General features: G+C 37.6%; 1 protein-coding gene across 2 annotated transcripts in view; it reads left to right on the top strand.

Annotated features, from left to right (window-relative positions):
- The window catches only part of KPNA1 (karyopherin subunit alpha 1), a 53,528-nt gene that overhangs the window by 24,190 nt on the left and 14,710 nt on the right, over positions 1-14,628 (top strand). For both annotated transcript variants that reach the window (XM_048055156.2, XM_067004330.1), the window contains exons 7-11: positions 3,377-3,465; positions 5,555-5,654; positions 6,767-6,930; positions 7,766-7,844; positions 11,026-11,151. In XM_048055156.2, coding sequence (XP_047911113.2) covers positions 3,377-3,465; positions 5,555-5,654; positions 6,767-6,930; positions 7,766-7,844; positions 11,026-11,151 — 558 coding nt within the window. The remainder of the gene's footprint in view (positions 1-3,376; positions 3,466-5,554; positions 5,655-6,766; positions 6,931-7,765; positions 7,845-11,025; positions 11,152-14,628) is intronic.

The raw sequence follows: 14,628 nt of genomic DNA, 5'->3' as shown, positions 1-14,628 counted from the left end.
GGAGATACTCAAAACCTGCCTGGATGCCATCCTGTGCAGTGTGCTCTAGGTGACCCTGGTTGGCAGGGGGGTTGGACCCGATGATTTCCAGAGGTTCCTTCGAACCTCATCCGTTCTGTCATTCTGTGAAAAGTGGAGAGTTGTCGGAAAGCATGTGGCTTATTCGCAGAATGCACCATATAGCTTAACGTTTCTCTAGAAAGCTTGCACTTTACTGTTGCTGACTATTGAGGTTGTCCAGCATTGTATGAAAAGCCTCTGGAGTTGAATAATGAGTAAAATATGCTGGAGACGTGCAAAAAACCACACTTGATCATTAGCAATAAATTGAAATTTATACAGCTCTACAAAAATCTGTACTGTCAGTTGACAAGGTAGCATTTGCGTTTTTAGTTTGTATACAACTTGATACTGGTTCAAAAGACTGTGAATCTTAAAATTATGGGTTCTTTTAATCTTCGAGTCTGGATGTGGCTAGTGGAAAGTACTGAAATTAATTTTATTAAGCCTGACATTTTGATAAATGTAATAAACTCTGAAGTTTACTGGAATTAAATATCCTCTTACTTTGACAGCTATCTAGAAGAGAAGATAAAAATATTTGCGATGTTTAGAATGAAGCCAAAAATGTTATGGCAGTCAAACCATTTGCGTCTTGAGGAGTGTGCATTAGTGGAAATCACTGAACGTTATTCAGAGAGAAAAGCTGAAGACACTTGTCATTGTTCACATCTTCATGGAAACCACAATGAAGCTTTGTGTTTATAGCAGTGTCTGATAAGAAGAGTTTAAGTGAACTTGATTTATGTTCCTCATTTACCTGAAGACTTGGAATGGTGCCTCAAGGAAAGATATTTTCCTTGTTGGACTGTACTCTCTGTAGTTTTGCTAAAGATATTTCAGTTTCTTTGCATCACTGTAAGATCCAGAGCTACTGGTGGTTAGCATGAGATTTTTTTCAAGTCCTGTGGTATCAGACTACTCAGTCAGACTTCTTTGTCCTACAGAATCAAGAGCAGGCAAACAGTAGAGAAGTTTTATGACTTCACTTGCCAGAGTTTCTAATGTGAGATTTGCTGTTGCAGAACCAGTCTATCATTTAGTGTCAGAATAGATGCTTGGATTAAATGACTATTACTGTTGTCAACCCTGAAAATAGATATTACTATAATGGCAGTCTACAGATGAGTGAAATACAGTTTTCAGTGGGTGTAAGGGTGTCCAGACAAGGAGGCTGCATTGTTGTAGAGTTACCCACATGTTCAATAAAATGAAATTATTGCAAAATCCTTCCCCCCCTCCCCCGTTTTTACCATGATTCACAAGGTTATATAGAACCTGCTGAAATTTGAAAGTGATTCATGCCTGGGGTTTCTCATCACTGCAGAAATACAAGCATTGCAATGAGCAACAAGCATGGCTTCTTACAGTTATAATACAAATGAAACTTTGGTGGAGCTGGCATATGTTCTGTCTCTTAAGGTATTTTTTTTTCTAGTAGCTACCTTCTCCCATCTTGAGCCACAAGGCTGCCAGACATAACTAATTTCAGACAAACTGTTGTGACAACAGTTGTAAAATAATAAGAATTGGAATGAAAAATAAGCTTTCTTGATGAAGATTAGGTTTAGAGGAACATTCCAGAATAGTAGTAACAGTACAATTTCACAGCAAAGGACGGTATAGCCTGGTACTCTCTGACGGTGACTGACAGTAGAAGCCTGAAAAACAGTAGGAGAACAAAGCAAACTAATCTTTCTCCACAATAGTCTCCTAGTCTATAACAACTTGCAGTTTGGGGACTTCTATCAGTCGATCTATCTATAGCGTTGTTGGTACAGAGGAGTAGTTTTTGTACTTTGCATCTAGCAGCTGACAAAATGCAGATACAGATTTTTTTTAATATACATTTTATTACTTTGCTTCAGCTTTATTAATTTTACGGAGGTTTGCTAGTGTTTTTTTTGACCTTTAGAGTGGCTGGAAGAGGAGTCACTTGTATTTTAAAGTAGCATCTCTTTTTTGCCATCTTTTAAAAACTTGTTACTGTAGAAATTTAATGCAATTAACCAATTGACATATTGAGAATGAGTAAGTTTATTTTAGACTATCTGAGAATTTCTTTCAGATAACAAATAGGGCTTATTCTGTCTATTTGTTTAGAGGAGTAATTTATTTCAAGTAGAGACAGAAAAAATGTATTTGTGGGGAATTTAGGTATGTTTAGTTAAAGAAATGTTTACACACTGCTTTTTACTGAAATAAATAGCTGTCAACTGAAGAGAAATTTATCAAGGACATGCTGCTGTTGTACATGATAAACAGGATTGCTTTTGTCCTCAATATGCAGCAACTTCAAATGGAAGTATTTCCAGTGGTTGTATGGACTTTGTGTAGATCTTACCTAATAAACAGATAAATGTCTCTATTTGATATGACACTTAGCCGTCTGTTTACTTAAAAAAAGAAAACATGTTTCATACGCTTTCTTGTGTGGCAAAATGTCTGTAAATCACATGGAATTCATAAAACAATCTTTTATACTTGTACAGACTGCTTCCTATTTTTTTGTTATAGTTCTTGTGTAGTAGACAGTGATACCAAAAACACCATTTGATCCAAATGTATTAAATCTAATAAAATCATTCATTCTCTTCATATAACAAAAGATAATTAAAGAAGCATGAAATCTGTCTTCTCTTATTTTGGATCTTATTCCTCAAAATGAGGGCTTAGAGTAATACTGATGCCCAAGGGAGGAAATAGCTGTCCTTGCATTTTGTCCTGCATATGTCTAATAGCCAGCACTGGTTCTGTCTTCTGTAGTTCTCTTAAAATATAACAATGCCCATCTGAAAATATAACAATGCCCAATCTTGCATTTAAATCATCATTTTCATCTCTCTTGGTATTAGTGTTCTTAATGTGACTGTGTAAACAAAGCATGCTTTAATGGCTTCTTAGGAAATACTAATATGAGCTGTTGTACACATCTCTGAGTAGATCAAAACTTGCTTGACCTGTGCTTTGAACCAGCTCTGAACCAGGGGGTGTGTAGAATTAGTGTGTTACTGAGCCTGAGGAGATACGTTCTCATGTTGTGGATAGAATAAGGTTATGTCTACCTGCAAAGTCTTTGGAGTCATACATGTTGACTGTTTTGGTACTCCTCTTAGATCTGTGTTAATATTCCTGAATCATATATTGAGCTTGGGTGTGTATATATATATATGTAACTCTTAACCAGAATGCATTCCTCTGCTGTAAAGTGTCTAAGGTCTAGTAGTGAGAATAGAGTATCTCCCACTCTAATACATATACTGAATAGGTTGAATTGTGAAAATAAAAACAATTACTATTCTGTTCTTCATTGCAGGCAGTATGGGCTCTTGGCAACATTGCTGGAGACAGTACTATGTGCAGAGACTATGTACTGGACTGTAATATCCTGCCCCCTTTACTGCAGTAAGTCTGTTTTAATATGTTCTTCAGAATTTTGCTCAAGTGCCTGATGAGACTGAAGTTTGCTTTGCCTTGAAAAACAATTATTTATTGTCATGGACTAATCAATTTTCTTTATGGGGGCTTCTTTTTTAATGTACCTAAAAGGAAATGTGTTAGGTGTGGCTAAACTGAAGCTATTTTATTCTACAGTGTGTGTGGATGCCTGGGACTATTACAGAATTATAGAATAATTTAAAATGACCTCTGGAGGTCATCTAGTCACATCCACTTCTCATAGTAGATGGGATCAAAATTGGTTGCTTGGCCACTTAACTAGTTGTGGTTTAAACCTGCAGGCAGTTAAGAATCACGCAGCTGCTCTCTCACTATCCCCAGCTGGGATGGGGGAGAGAATTCAAAAGGTAAAAGTGTGAGAAGTCATGGGTTGAGATAAGGACAGTTTATAAAGTAAAGTAAAAGCCATGCACAATCAGGGCTAAACAGGGAGTTCATTCACTACCCATCAGCAGGCAGGTGTTCAGCCACTTCCAGGAAAAGAGGGCTCATCATGAATAACGATTTTTTGGAATGACAAAACCTGTTATTCCAAATGTCGTTCCCCCCCCCCCTTTCTTTTTTTTACCCTGGCTTTTATTGCTGAGCATGATGCTATCTGGTATGAAATGTGTCCTTGGTCAGTTTGGGTTTGGCTGTGTCTCCTCCCAGCTTCTTGTGCTCCCCCAGCCTCCTTGCTGGTAGGACAGCACGAGCAGTCATTGAATGTGTAAGCACTGCTCTGCAACAGCTGAAAACATTGGTGTGTCATCACTGCTATTTTCATTTAAAAATCTAAACCAGAGCATCATACAAGCCTCTAAGAAGAAAATTAATTCTATCCCAGCTAAAACCATGACAGTAGTCGAATTTGGAAAATCATACATAGATTCTATAACCACCCAGAGCAACCTGTTGCAGTATTTGACTGTGGCGTGGTGAAAGGACAGTGTTCTGATACCTAATCAGAATTTTCTCTGGGGTTCTACCCTGTTGTCACGGAGGCATTGGTATGGTATGGGATAGCTGTCAGAAAAAGAAAATGACTTGTTACAGTTGTGGAAAAATTAGGCCTTGCCTTAATGCATTCAACTTAGGCCAAAGAACACTATGACTAGTAATTTCTACACTGTCAGGAAAATGCCTCATTTAGAGGCTTCACACTGTTTGACTTAATTAACCAACTGCACAGGCATAGTTGTGCAGGATTGATCTCAGATGAAGGGATGCACAGTGTACCGGAGACTGGAGCGGCTTTGGTCAGTGTGGTAGTCCTAACATAAGAGGGCAGTTTTGGTATGCAGATATCATAAAGATGTCAGTATTACAGTACAACATGCTGTTGGCATTCCTGTGTCTCATGGAGCAGAAGCTGAACCCTGCAGATGGTGTGTGAATATCATCCTGTAAAAACTGCAGAAAGCTACTGGTTTGGGGTGACCTGTAGAATTTTTGGTCTTATAAGAACCCAGTGGGCAAGAGTTACGCTGGGACTGGAACCACTGTGCACAGAAAGTCTGTGAACTGTGGTTGCTGTGAGATATGTGACTGCTGTAAACGTCTGGGAAACCTTAAAGGTGATTGTAAGTATTCTCTTAAGTTCTATTCTCAGACCCTAGTAAGCTTAACAAAGAAAAGTCTATAGTAGAGCCGATGGACTAAGACTGACACATAAATGGCTGTTCAACAAGAGAGTATTTTTCAAAACTATCTATACATCCACTTACAGTAATTTTGTCACAATTCCTGTGCCTCTTGACTGTTAATCTGCCATGTCAACATCTAGAAAGTTAAATGAACATGATTTTAGTGTAATAGTATTTGTTCTTGCTAGGATACTAGTATTCACATTGTCTGACATATAGGTTAGTATACAGCTATCAAGCATAATTTTCCTCAGGATGTATTTTTATAGAAAAACATTCTAGTGCATTTTTCCCTTCCATCAGTTAAAATGTAAACCTGAGTTCACGTGGATGAATCAGGTGAATGACCCTCCTGGGTTGCCTGGTTTTGACTTTGAAAAAGTAAAGCTTGGAACTTTTGTTTGTTTTAGGTTGCTTTCAAAACAGAACCGTCTCACCATGACCCGAAATGCTGTATGGGCTCTATCCAACCTCTGCAGAGGAAAAAATCCTCCTCCAGATTTTGCCAAGGTAAGAAATATTTGAAAGGAAATATGTCGTGAGGTGGCAGTGTCCAAATAATCAATAAAGGTGGTGAAGCTTAAACTATACCAGAAACATTTCTGAATTTCTTTGATACAATGTATTGGCTTCTTACAAACTATTGGTTTTAGTCTTTTTGGCAGATATTCACAACACCACTGTTTTGATATTGCTGCCTCCTAGTTAACTTGTCGTTGTTCCTATATCAGAGATGCCCATTGCACAGTAGAACAAAAAACTCTGCATCATGGCTGCTTTAGTGCGAAGTATGACATGTCTTAGTGGACAACTATGAGTTAAAGTTGCCAGATATTGTACTGTAGAGGCTGAAGAATTGTCATAGTGCTTTTTTGCCGACTTGCTCCTCCCTATTTACGTAGCTACAGCCCTGCACAGAAATGCTACAGAGGTCTGAAATTTTCATAGTACACGACCTTGCTATTGTAGAATCATAGAATCAATCGTTTGTGTTGGAAGGGACCTTAAAGATCATCTGATTCCAACCCTCCCTGCTATGGGCAGGGACACCTTCCACTAGATCAGGTTGCTCAAAGCCTCATCCAGCCTGGCCTTAAATACTTCCAGGAATGGGGCATCCACAGTTTTTCTGGCCTCATAGTAAAGAACTTCTTCCTATTGTCTTATCTAAATCTTCCCTTTTTTAGTTTAAAACCATTCCCCTTTGTCTTATCACTATACACCCTGATAAAGAGTCCATCCCCACCTTTCCTGTAGGATCCACTTTAGGTACTGTAAAGTTGCTATGATTTCTTCCCAGAGCTTCTTCTCTGGGCTGGACAACCCCAACCCCTTCTGCCTGTCTTTATAGGATAGGTGCTCCAGCCCCTTGATCATCTTTGTGGTCCTCCTCTGGACCTGTTCTAATACCTCCATGTCCTTCTTATGCTGAATGCAGCACTCCAGGTGGGGTCTCATGAGAGCAGAGTAGAGGGGGAGAATCACCTCCTTCGACCTGCTGGCCATGCTTCTTTTGATGCCAGTGCATAGTTCTATTGCCATGTACAGAATTAACTGACATTAATAAATATTCTTGCCCTTTTAATTGTGTAACGTATGTATCTATTCTTAATGTTTTACAGGTTTCACCTTGTCTCAGTGTGCTTTCCTGGCTGCTCTTTGTCAATGATACAGATGTATTAGCTGATGCCTGCTGGGCTTTGTCCTATTTGTCTGATGGCCCCAATGATAAAATCCAGGCTGTGATTGATGCAGGAGTCTGCAGAAGACTTGTGGAACTGCTAATGTAAGAAATTCATTCTAAGCGAATGCATTATTCACTCCTTTCCCTAAAATCAAGGTTGCTTCAACAGGAAGCATAATTAGATATATCCTGAAATTTAATAATTTTCTAAAAAACAAGATTTGAGTTTTATAATTTTACCTGTCTCCACTCATGAATAACAGGAACAATGAAACTTCTTTTGTCCTAGTTTTGCTCTTGAGACATTTTCCCACATCTAACAGATGCTTTTTTGTAACATTTACCTAAAACCAAGAAACAATAGATTTCAATGATGTAAATTAGAAAGGCAATTAAAGCTTGTTAGATTAAAGCTAATCTGTCATTGAATTAATGAATAGAATGTGTTACGTAAGGTATGTTTTTTATAAAGAAGTGTTTTCATTTCAGAAAAAAAAAATCTTTACTTTTTCCTTCCAGTTTTGATTTTAACGATGATGATGGGAAGATGCAGTGCAGGGGCGAATGCATATGGTGGTAGAATATGATTAAATGACTGTTTACAGAGGACTTTATTCCTCTGTCTCATTATTTGCCTTTGTGCACGCTACATTAGGCATGTTCCATAGTTAAAGCTGATTTTTTTCCCAAAGATGCATATATTCTGAGGTATTTGCATTTTTTTAATCTCATATTTGAATTTTTATGCTGCTAAATGATATCTAACCCTAGAAAGAGTTACCATTAGTTTAAAATCAAAGTGTGTGTTGTTTCAGGTGATGAGTTAAGTCAGACTTAGCAAGGAAGTTTTCCCCTAGCTCATGTTTCTTCCTTGAGGAGGTAAAGATGATGACAATTCAGGATGGTTAACACTTCAGTCTTTCTTTGGTAATTCTAGGCACAACGACTACAAAGTAGTATCTCCTGCCTTACGAGCTGTTGGGAACATAGTCACAGGAGATGATATCCAGACCCAGGTATGGATTTACTTTCTCTCATGTTGTACCCCTCTTCATCTTTTTGTTAATAGTGATTAAGCTGATAAAACCTATTCACAAGCATCTCTTGCCGTTCCTTTTCAAGTTTGAAAGTGAAAAGATTGACACTAGTTGCCTCAAAATATGTATTGGTTTTCTTAGGTTCTCTCTTCAATCCTGAACTGCTGTTAATTCTTATATAATTGTGTCTGGGATTCTGATGTAGCTGTCCAATACTCTGTGCATTTTTCTTTTCCTTTCTGGTTTGTTTAAAGCTAGTCTGCCTCTTGTGCTGAATTTTATGCTGAATGATGTAGCATGGTGGGGCTATCCAGGGCCTGTTGCGTTTGACACCAGTAACAGTGTCAACATATTCTATGATGAATATACCAAAAAAGAGTGATCAGATTTTGGATAGTATGTAACACAATCTGCGTACATTCTTGGAGAAGTAGGAGGCAGTGGCTCCCACCACTGTGTTGGGATTAAACTGGGAGCCAGGAAGCTGATGCCTCAGAGGTACTACTAGGTTTTCAACCTACTGTTTGGTAGGCTTCTTAAGAGATGGTGGCTCCTATCAGTTTTTGTGATCAGTGGGAGCAGAGACACCTTGCCTTGCGTACATGTTACCTGTGATCCACTGGCTGGTGGCAACCTTTTTTTTTTTTTTTTTTACATGCAGAGCAGAAGATCCCATTATGAGCTTCAGCCGTTGTACCTTTTGTTAAAGTTTTCACACTTCTTTGTGCATTCTGACATCCTTTTGTCAGGCTCAGTTGGTGAGAAAAAAGCAAAGTACAGAGTAGGCTACTGCTTTTGACACTTTGCTGAATTTTAGTATAAATCTCTAGTTCACAAACTAAGAAGTGCAAAAAGCATGCCTATATGATGCAGAGCTGTCAGACAAATGCACAACCAAGCTGGATTTCAGGGAGTGTAGTGATAGGACAAGGAGTAACAGATTTAAGCTAAAAGAGGGGAGATTTAGATTAGATACAAGGAAGAAATTCTTTACTATGAGGGTGGTAAGGCACTGGAACAGGTTGTCCAGAGAAGCTGTGGATGCCTCGTCCCTGGAAGTGTTCAAGGCCAGGCTAGACGGGGCTTTGAGCAACCTCCTCTAGTGGAAAATGTCACTGCCTATGGCAGGGAGGGTTGGAATCAGATGATCTTTAAGGTCCCTTCCAACCCAAACCATTCTGTGATTCTATGACTGACGTCACAGGCTCAAACAGGCTTGCTGTGGTGGGCTGTTGACTTTGTTAACGCTGATGGCAGAAGTGGGATCAAGAAGCAGTGGTAGCTGCAAATGAGGAGTGCAGTGTGGAGGAAGTGAGAAGGACATCCAGGAGATAGCAGTGGTAGCATCCAGTGGTAGCAGCTAAACGCGTGAGATGATTGGAAGAATTTAGACAAAGATGCTTTCAGTCAGGTGTAGATGCATAAAGCATGTGATTCCCCATGCAAAGCATTGAATTGCTTCTTCCGTGTAAATTATGCTGAAGTTAAAATCTAATTTCCTCACCTTGAGGCTTGTTCAATGCTTATTTCTTGGCTTGTATAAGTGTATCCTTTTGAATTTTTTTGCTCTCTGACAATGAGGTCAGAGACAAGGATGAGTTAGTCAGCAGCAAGATAATGTTTGAATATCTTGTCAGTAGTGCTGGAGCAGGTCATCATGTTTTTTTATTGTTACTTTGATTGTTGAGTAGCTGGACTGTATTGGCATTTTTGTATTTTCTCAGTGGCTGTTTTGCAGATTGCTCATGAGCAGAGCTTTGTGATTTCATAGTGTTGTTTTTCTAAGTAAAACCTCAAGGGATCACTAAATCACGTGTAATGCAGATAATTAAACAGTGCGTTTCATAAACCGAAATCTTAAGAGTTCAATTCAAGAAAATGTTTCAACTCCTTTGCATGCTGTTTTTTTAAGAAGAGCATACCTAAGTGTTCCTAAAATTCTAAAGAATATTTAAAGGAAGATAGCTTGATGACCCTGCATGCAGACAATGTTGTATGCTAAAGAGGGGTCCAGAACACACAGTGAAATCTCTGCATGTAAACAGATCTTGGAGGGAGAAGGAAGAGCCCGGCTTTGACAGTCAATACATTTCTGAATATGAGAGCAGCATACACACCAGTTGACAAAAAAAGGTTTGTGTACAGCCTCAGAGAACAAACCTGCTTTTACCTAACATCTCACTTCCAACTATTAATAATTGCCAGTGTTTGGAGATAGAAAAAAAAAAAAATGGCATGTGCGAGAAAAAATTAACCCCTCTTGTCCCAGTGTATATCTTAAGAAAATCCTAAACCATAACCTTTTTCTTTTTTTCTCATTTTTTAAAATTCTTAATTTGCCATGGAAAGTTTTAGGTATATGTGAAGAGTTTGAGAGGAGGTGGTAGGGGGTGGATAGAGAGAGAGTGATAAGCAAGGGAATTCAGTCCACAGATTTCAAGATTAGAAATTATCACCATTACTTAGTTTGACTCTCTCATCCTTTTCACCTTCACAAGCAGGCTGAAGAATTTCTCAAAAAAAATTTTGCATCACAAGGTCTTTGTAAGCTGCCTGCTTTCGCTGTACAAGGCAAAATTACTGTGTTTCTTGGTAGGCTCTTCAGATTTTTGACTCTTTTAGGATATGGCAATTTAATTAACATTTTAAAAAAAAACAACCTTCTCTTCTGTGAAGTTCCAATTTTTTACTTTTTTTTTTTTTTTGCATCAAGAGTTGCCCATTCACATCATTGGGCACAACACTGGCAATTACTTGCTCTGCTGTGCCAGCTGATGTAGAAAACAGAAGTAGCTGGAGCTTCCAGATGTGCAGAAGCATAGAAGACCAGAATATAGGAAAATATTGGTGTCTAATTTTTGTTGATCGTAATGGTCTCAGTATCTTGGTATGTTCAGGTGATAATGAAGATGTATTCAGGTGATAATGAAGATGTATTGTCTTATTTGAACTACTCAGTTGTTTTTCTCATTACCTTTCCTGCATATAAAATGCAAACATTTATCTTAGTTTTTGCTCTATTATTTAAAATAAAGCTTTTTGGGAATTATCTTGACGGCATATACTTTCTAGCTTTTGAAGATACTGCATTCCTTATTTCATGTAATTCTCTATTCTAAATTTCTTCTAAGAAGTGATTTTTTTTTTCTTTTGTATTCAGGTAATTCTGAACTGTTCTGCCCTGCAGAGCTTACTGCATTTGCTAAGCAGCCCTAAAGAATCTATCAAAAAGGAAGCCTGCTGGACAATATCTAATATAACAGCTGGAAACAGAGCCCAGATCCAGGTAACCTTTTCAGCTATGATTGGTAATTTTTGTCTTGCAGGCTAGAAAGAACATATCAGGTGGTAAACTATTTTTTGTGTTGTATGTACACAATTACATAGATATGTATTTACTTATAAGCAGAAGTATATTACAAATTTTGTGGATAATTAGAATATTTCAATGCCTCAGTCATCTCTCAGATGCAATTTAGAATTATTTAATTTCATAATCATCCACAGATTAAGGGGAGGGGGTAGACAGTAATGCTAGAGAATGACAAAATCAGACTAAGCTCAAGAAAAACTTGCTTTAAATAATTTGCGTCATGCCTTTGACAATTATGATATAGCAATCCTCAAGTAAGAAACAAGGAAGCTACAAACTTTGAGAATCAAATAACTTTAGATGTTTCTTGATTTCGCCACCAGATATGGACCAACTACATTGTAAATACCTTCTTTAGTCATAATTATATATTTTTATAAATCCTAAAACTGGCAGTTGTGCTTAGCCAAATCAAAAAATACTTTTTATTAGACTGAACAGTAGTAGAGGATATCTAACATGTTGCTCTGTGGTTTGTCCTTCCTGGCTGTACCAAATTTTGTAATCATGATAGCACACACAAGCAAATAAAAGTCTTAGTCCCTTATGTCAATCTTTACAATTAGGCCTCCGAAAGACCGCGTATTTGTTCAGAATCTGCAGTTAGGTTCAGCCATCAGGAGGAAGTCCCGGGACTCGTCTCCCAGTGGTACAAATGAGAGATTGACCATCTCTACAGAGAGTTTTTCTTTTTTTCTTAGACTAGGAGATGAAGAAACTGCTAAATACGTTTTTGTTTTCCCTGAATGTGAAGTTTTAATAACAGCCATACTAAGAAACTTTTTGCTTGGCTTTCAAGGAGAATGTCTTTCCTTATTTTTTCCCAGAATTGCTCAGGGAAGTAGTTGAGTCACCATCCGTGGAGGTCTTCAGTAAGTGTGTAGATGTAGAACTTAATAGCATGGTTTTGTGGTGGACTTGTCAGTACTAGGTTAAGGGTTGGACTAGATGATCTTAGAGGTCTTTTCCAACCTGAATGATTCTACAATTCTTTGAACTGATGGAAAAACAATATTGTAGTGAAACCAGGCTGCATCTGACAAATGTACTAGGTTCCCATCAAGTTGGTTGAATGAAGGTTCCTTACATTATTCAAACTTAATTTTTCTGAAGTTACATTTCTCAGTGCTCTTCTCCCTCACAGGATGTAGAGAGTATTCTCAGGGATTGCAGAGGATGTGTTGAAGTCCAATTGAAGGCATCTGGTCTTTGAGAAATAGAAAAGAATAGCAGAAATATTAGGCTTTAGAAATATTTTTGTCACTGTTTAGTAACTAGGCAGAAAGCAATCCAAGTCCATATTACGTTGGCAGAAGTGACTGATAGATATTTTTGTCATGTCCTTTTCTTTAGAAGGCAGTCTAACTTGCTGTTCTTATATCTGATGGCTCTGGATTATTCATTCTATATCAGCAGAATTAGCATGAAGTGGTTAAGCTTCTTCACCAAAGGGATGGAATTCTTTTTGCAGAAATCTTGCAGGAGATTGTGAAAAAAGCTGCGTTGTTTTCCCTGATGATGCCCTGATACATGCTTTGCAGGTGTTTTTTGCAGCAGTTTAGTTATGCCTTCTACCTTATGAACAATGTTCATCTGCTTAAGGGGCAACATAAAGTCTTAATATCTTGAAGAGGTCTTCATCTACCTTTCAGAAAAAATAGGAAATGAAGATGAGACTTTTCAGGAAGATAAGTCTCTGCTAAGCTTCCTGGAATTAAGTGTGAATGTTTATCTAACTTAAGAGGTACTCATCTTAAAAAAATAAGTAGGCAAGAAAATAAAACTTATGAGCTGAAAAACATCAGGTGAAAAAGATGTACAGTAAGGATGTGACTAAGGTGGAACTGAGAGCAAACAAACCTCTTACAGCTGTATTTACATTTCTCAGTCAAGATTTTACTCTTTCCTCTGAAGATCATGTTTTTTGTCAGATTCAAAAGGATTTGGTCACTTGATCTAATGTTGGTAGAGCTTCAAGAATTTCGATTCTAGTTCTGCTGTTGCTTGTGTATTAGATCTGTGGACTAGGTGAATATTTAAGAAAAAGCACTGTATAAAATCAGCAACTGCATCACTTCTTTTCTTGTATCAGCAGTTCTAATTGCTGTACAATTAGCAGTGCCAAGAAGGTAGTTACTACCACTTGTAATAAGGTAAAAATGTTTTTGCCTTTGCTTTTCTTGCAGTGAAGGATCTTTTGGCTGCCTTATCCATGCTGTTACTACCTTAGAAAATATTGCTCCTCCTTCTTTAGTAGGCTATTCTTGCTTTTCCCAGGAAGCTTAAGAGGCTCTGGGGAGCCTAAGAGTTCTGTGGAACAGTCCAGCCCAGCACATTTATTTAATTTTGTTTTCCCCAATTCTGTCAGAGGAGCTTTAAGATATAGAATCATGTAGAAGTGGTGCAAACTATGAAAAAGAAGATCTTGAGAAAATTAGAAATATTCATAAAGTCATTCCATAAAGAAACAAGTATCTAAAGTGGCAATAGAAAGTAAAGTTCATAATTAGAGCATTTTTTCAGAACCTCAGGATCTCTGTTTTCATATTCGTAATCTACTGAAGATATAATTGTGAAGAGTTCTAGAGGTAATTTGTTCTAGTACATCTAGAAACTATTTCAATAATCCACTTGGCTTTTCTGCCTTCTACATAAGTATTCAATTTATCACATCATCCTGTTCAAGTGAAGGAGTTACTGTTCTAACAAGGACAGACACTTTTCCTACACCTGATATGCACTGCTCAGACATCTAAAAGTAAAGGTGTAGGTGGAATCTTAACTATACCCTTCACAAACCTCTGACTCTTCAGCTGTTGTCTCAACTTTATTTGAAAAAAAGTGATAATATCTCTTTTGTTAAAGTTAACAAAATTTGCCTAGTCTAGCTAAACAAATTTGTTAGGTAGTCTAGATAAACAAAATTGTTAGGTACATCTGTGTATGTGTGTTCAGTAGTTTTTAAAGGTTTCAGAATGCCTCATCACCAGTTTAGATGAGATCTCTTTCTACTGAGAACAGAATAGAATTGCTTTATGCCTTTGGGAAAGGGAGGTGGGGAAGGAAAAGATGGGGAAATTAATGCTATTAGCCATTAATATTGCACCTTCATTTTTAGCTGGTGATCGTTTAGAAGTACAGAAGAACCCTTTTGCTTTGCAGAGAAAAATAGTTATTGTTGTCTGGGAAGAAGCTCTTTCTTGGTATTCTTGTGTTAGGAAGAAAATGTAGAGTCAGCCACATCATCAAAATGCGTTTAGATTTAAAGAAATTCAGCTTTAAGTATAGCCCGCCTTAGGCTACATCACAAGCAAAGTTGGAAGCTTGTTTTTCAATGAATGTTTGCATTCAATTCAAAAAAAAAAAAAAAAAAAGAAAAAGAAAATTTTC

Source organism: Anser cygnoides, chromosome 1 (genome assembly GCF_040182565.1).
Source record: "Anser cygnoides isolate HZ-2024a breed goose chromosome 1, Taihu_goose_T2T_genome, whole genome shotgun sequence".
NCBI classification, from domain to species: Eukaryota; Metazoa; Chordata; class Aves; order Anseriformes; family Anatidae; genus Anser; species Anser cygnoides.
The sequence above is the reverse complement of the archived record's forward strand: the minus strand, read 5'-3'. Positions and strand labels throughout refer to the sequence as shown.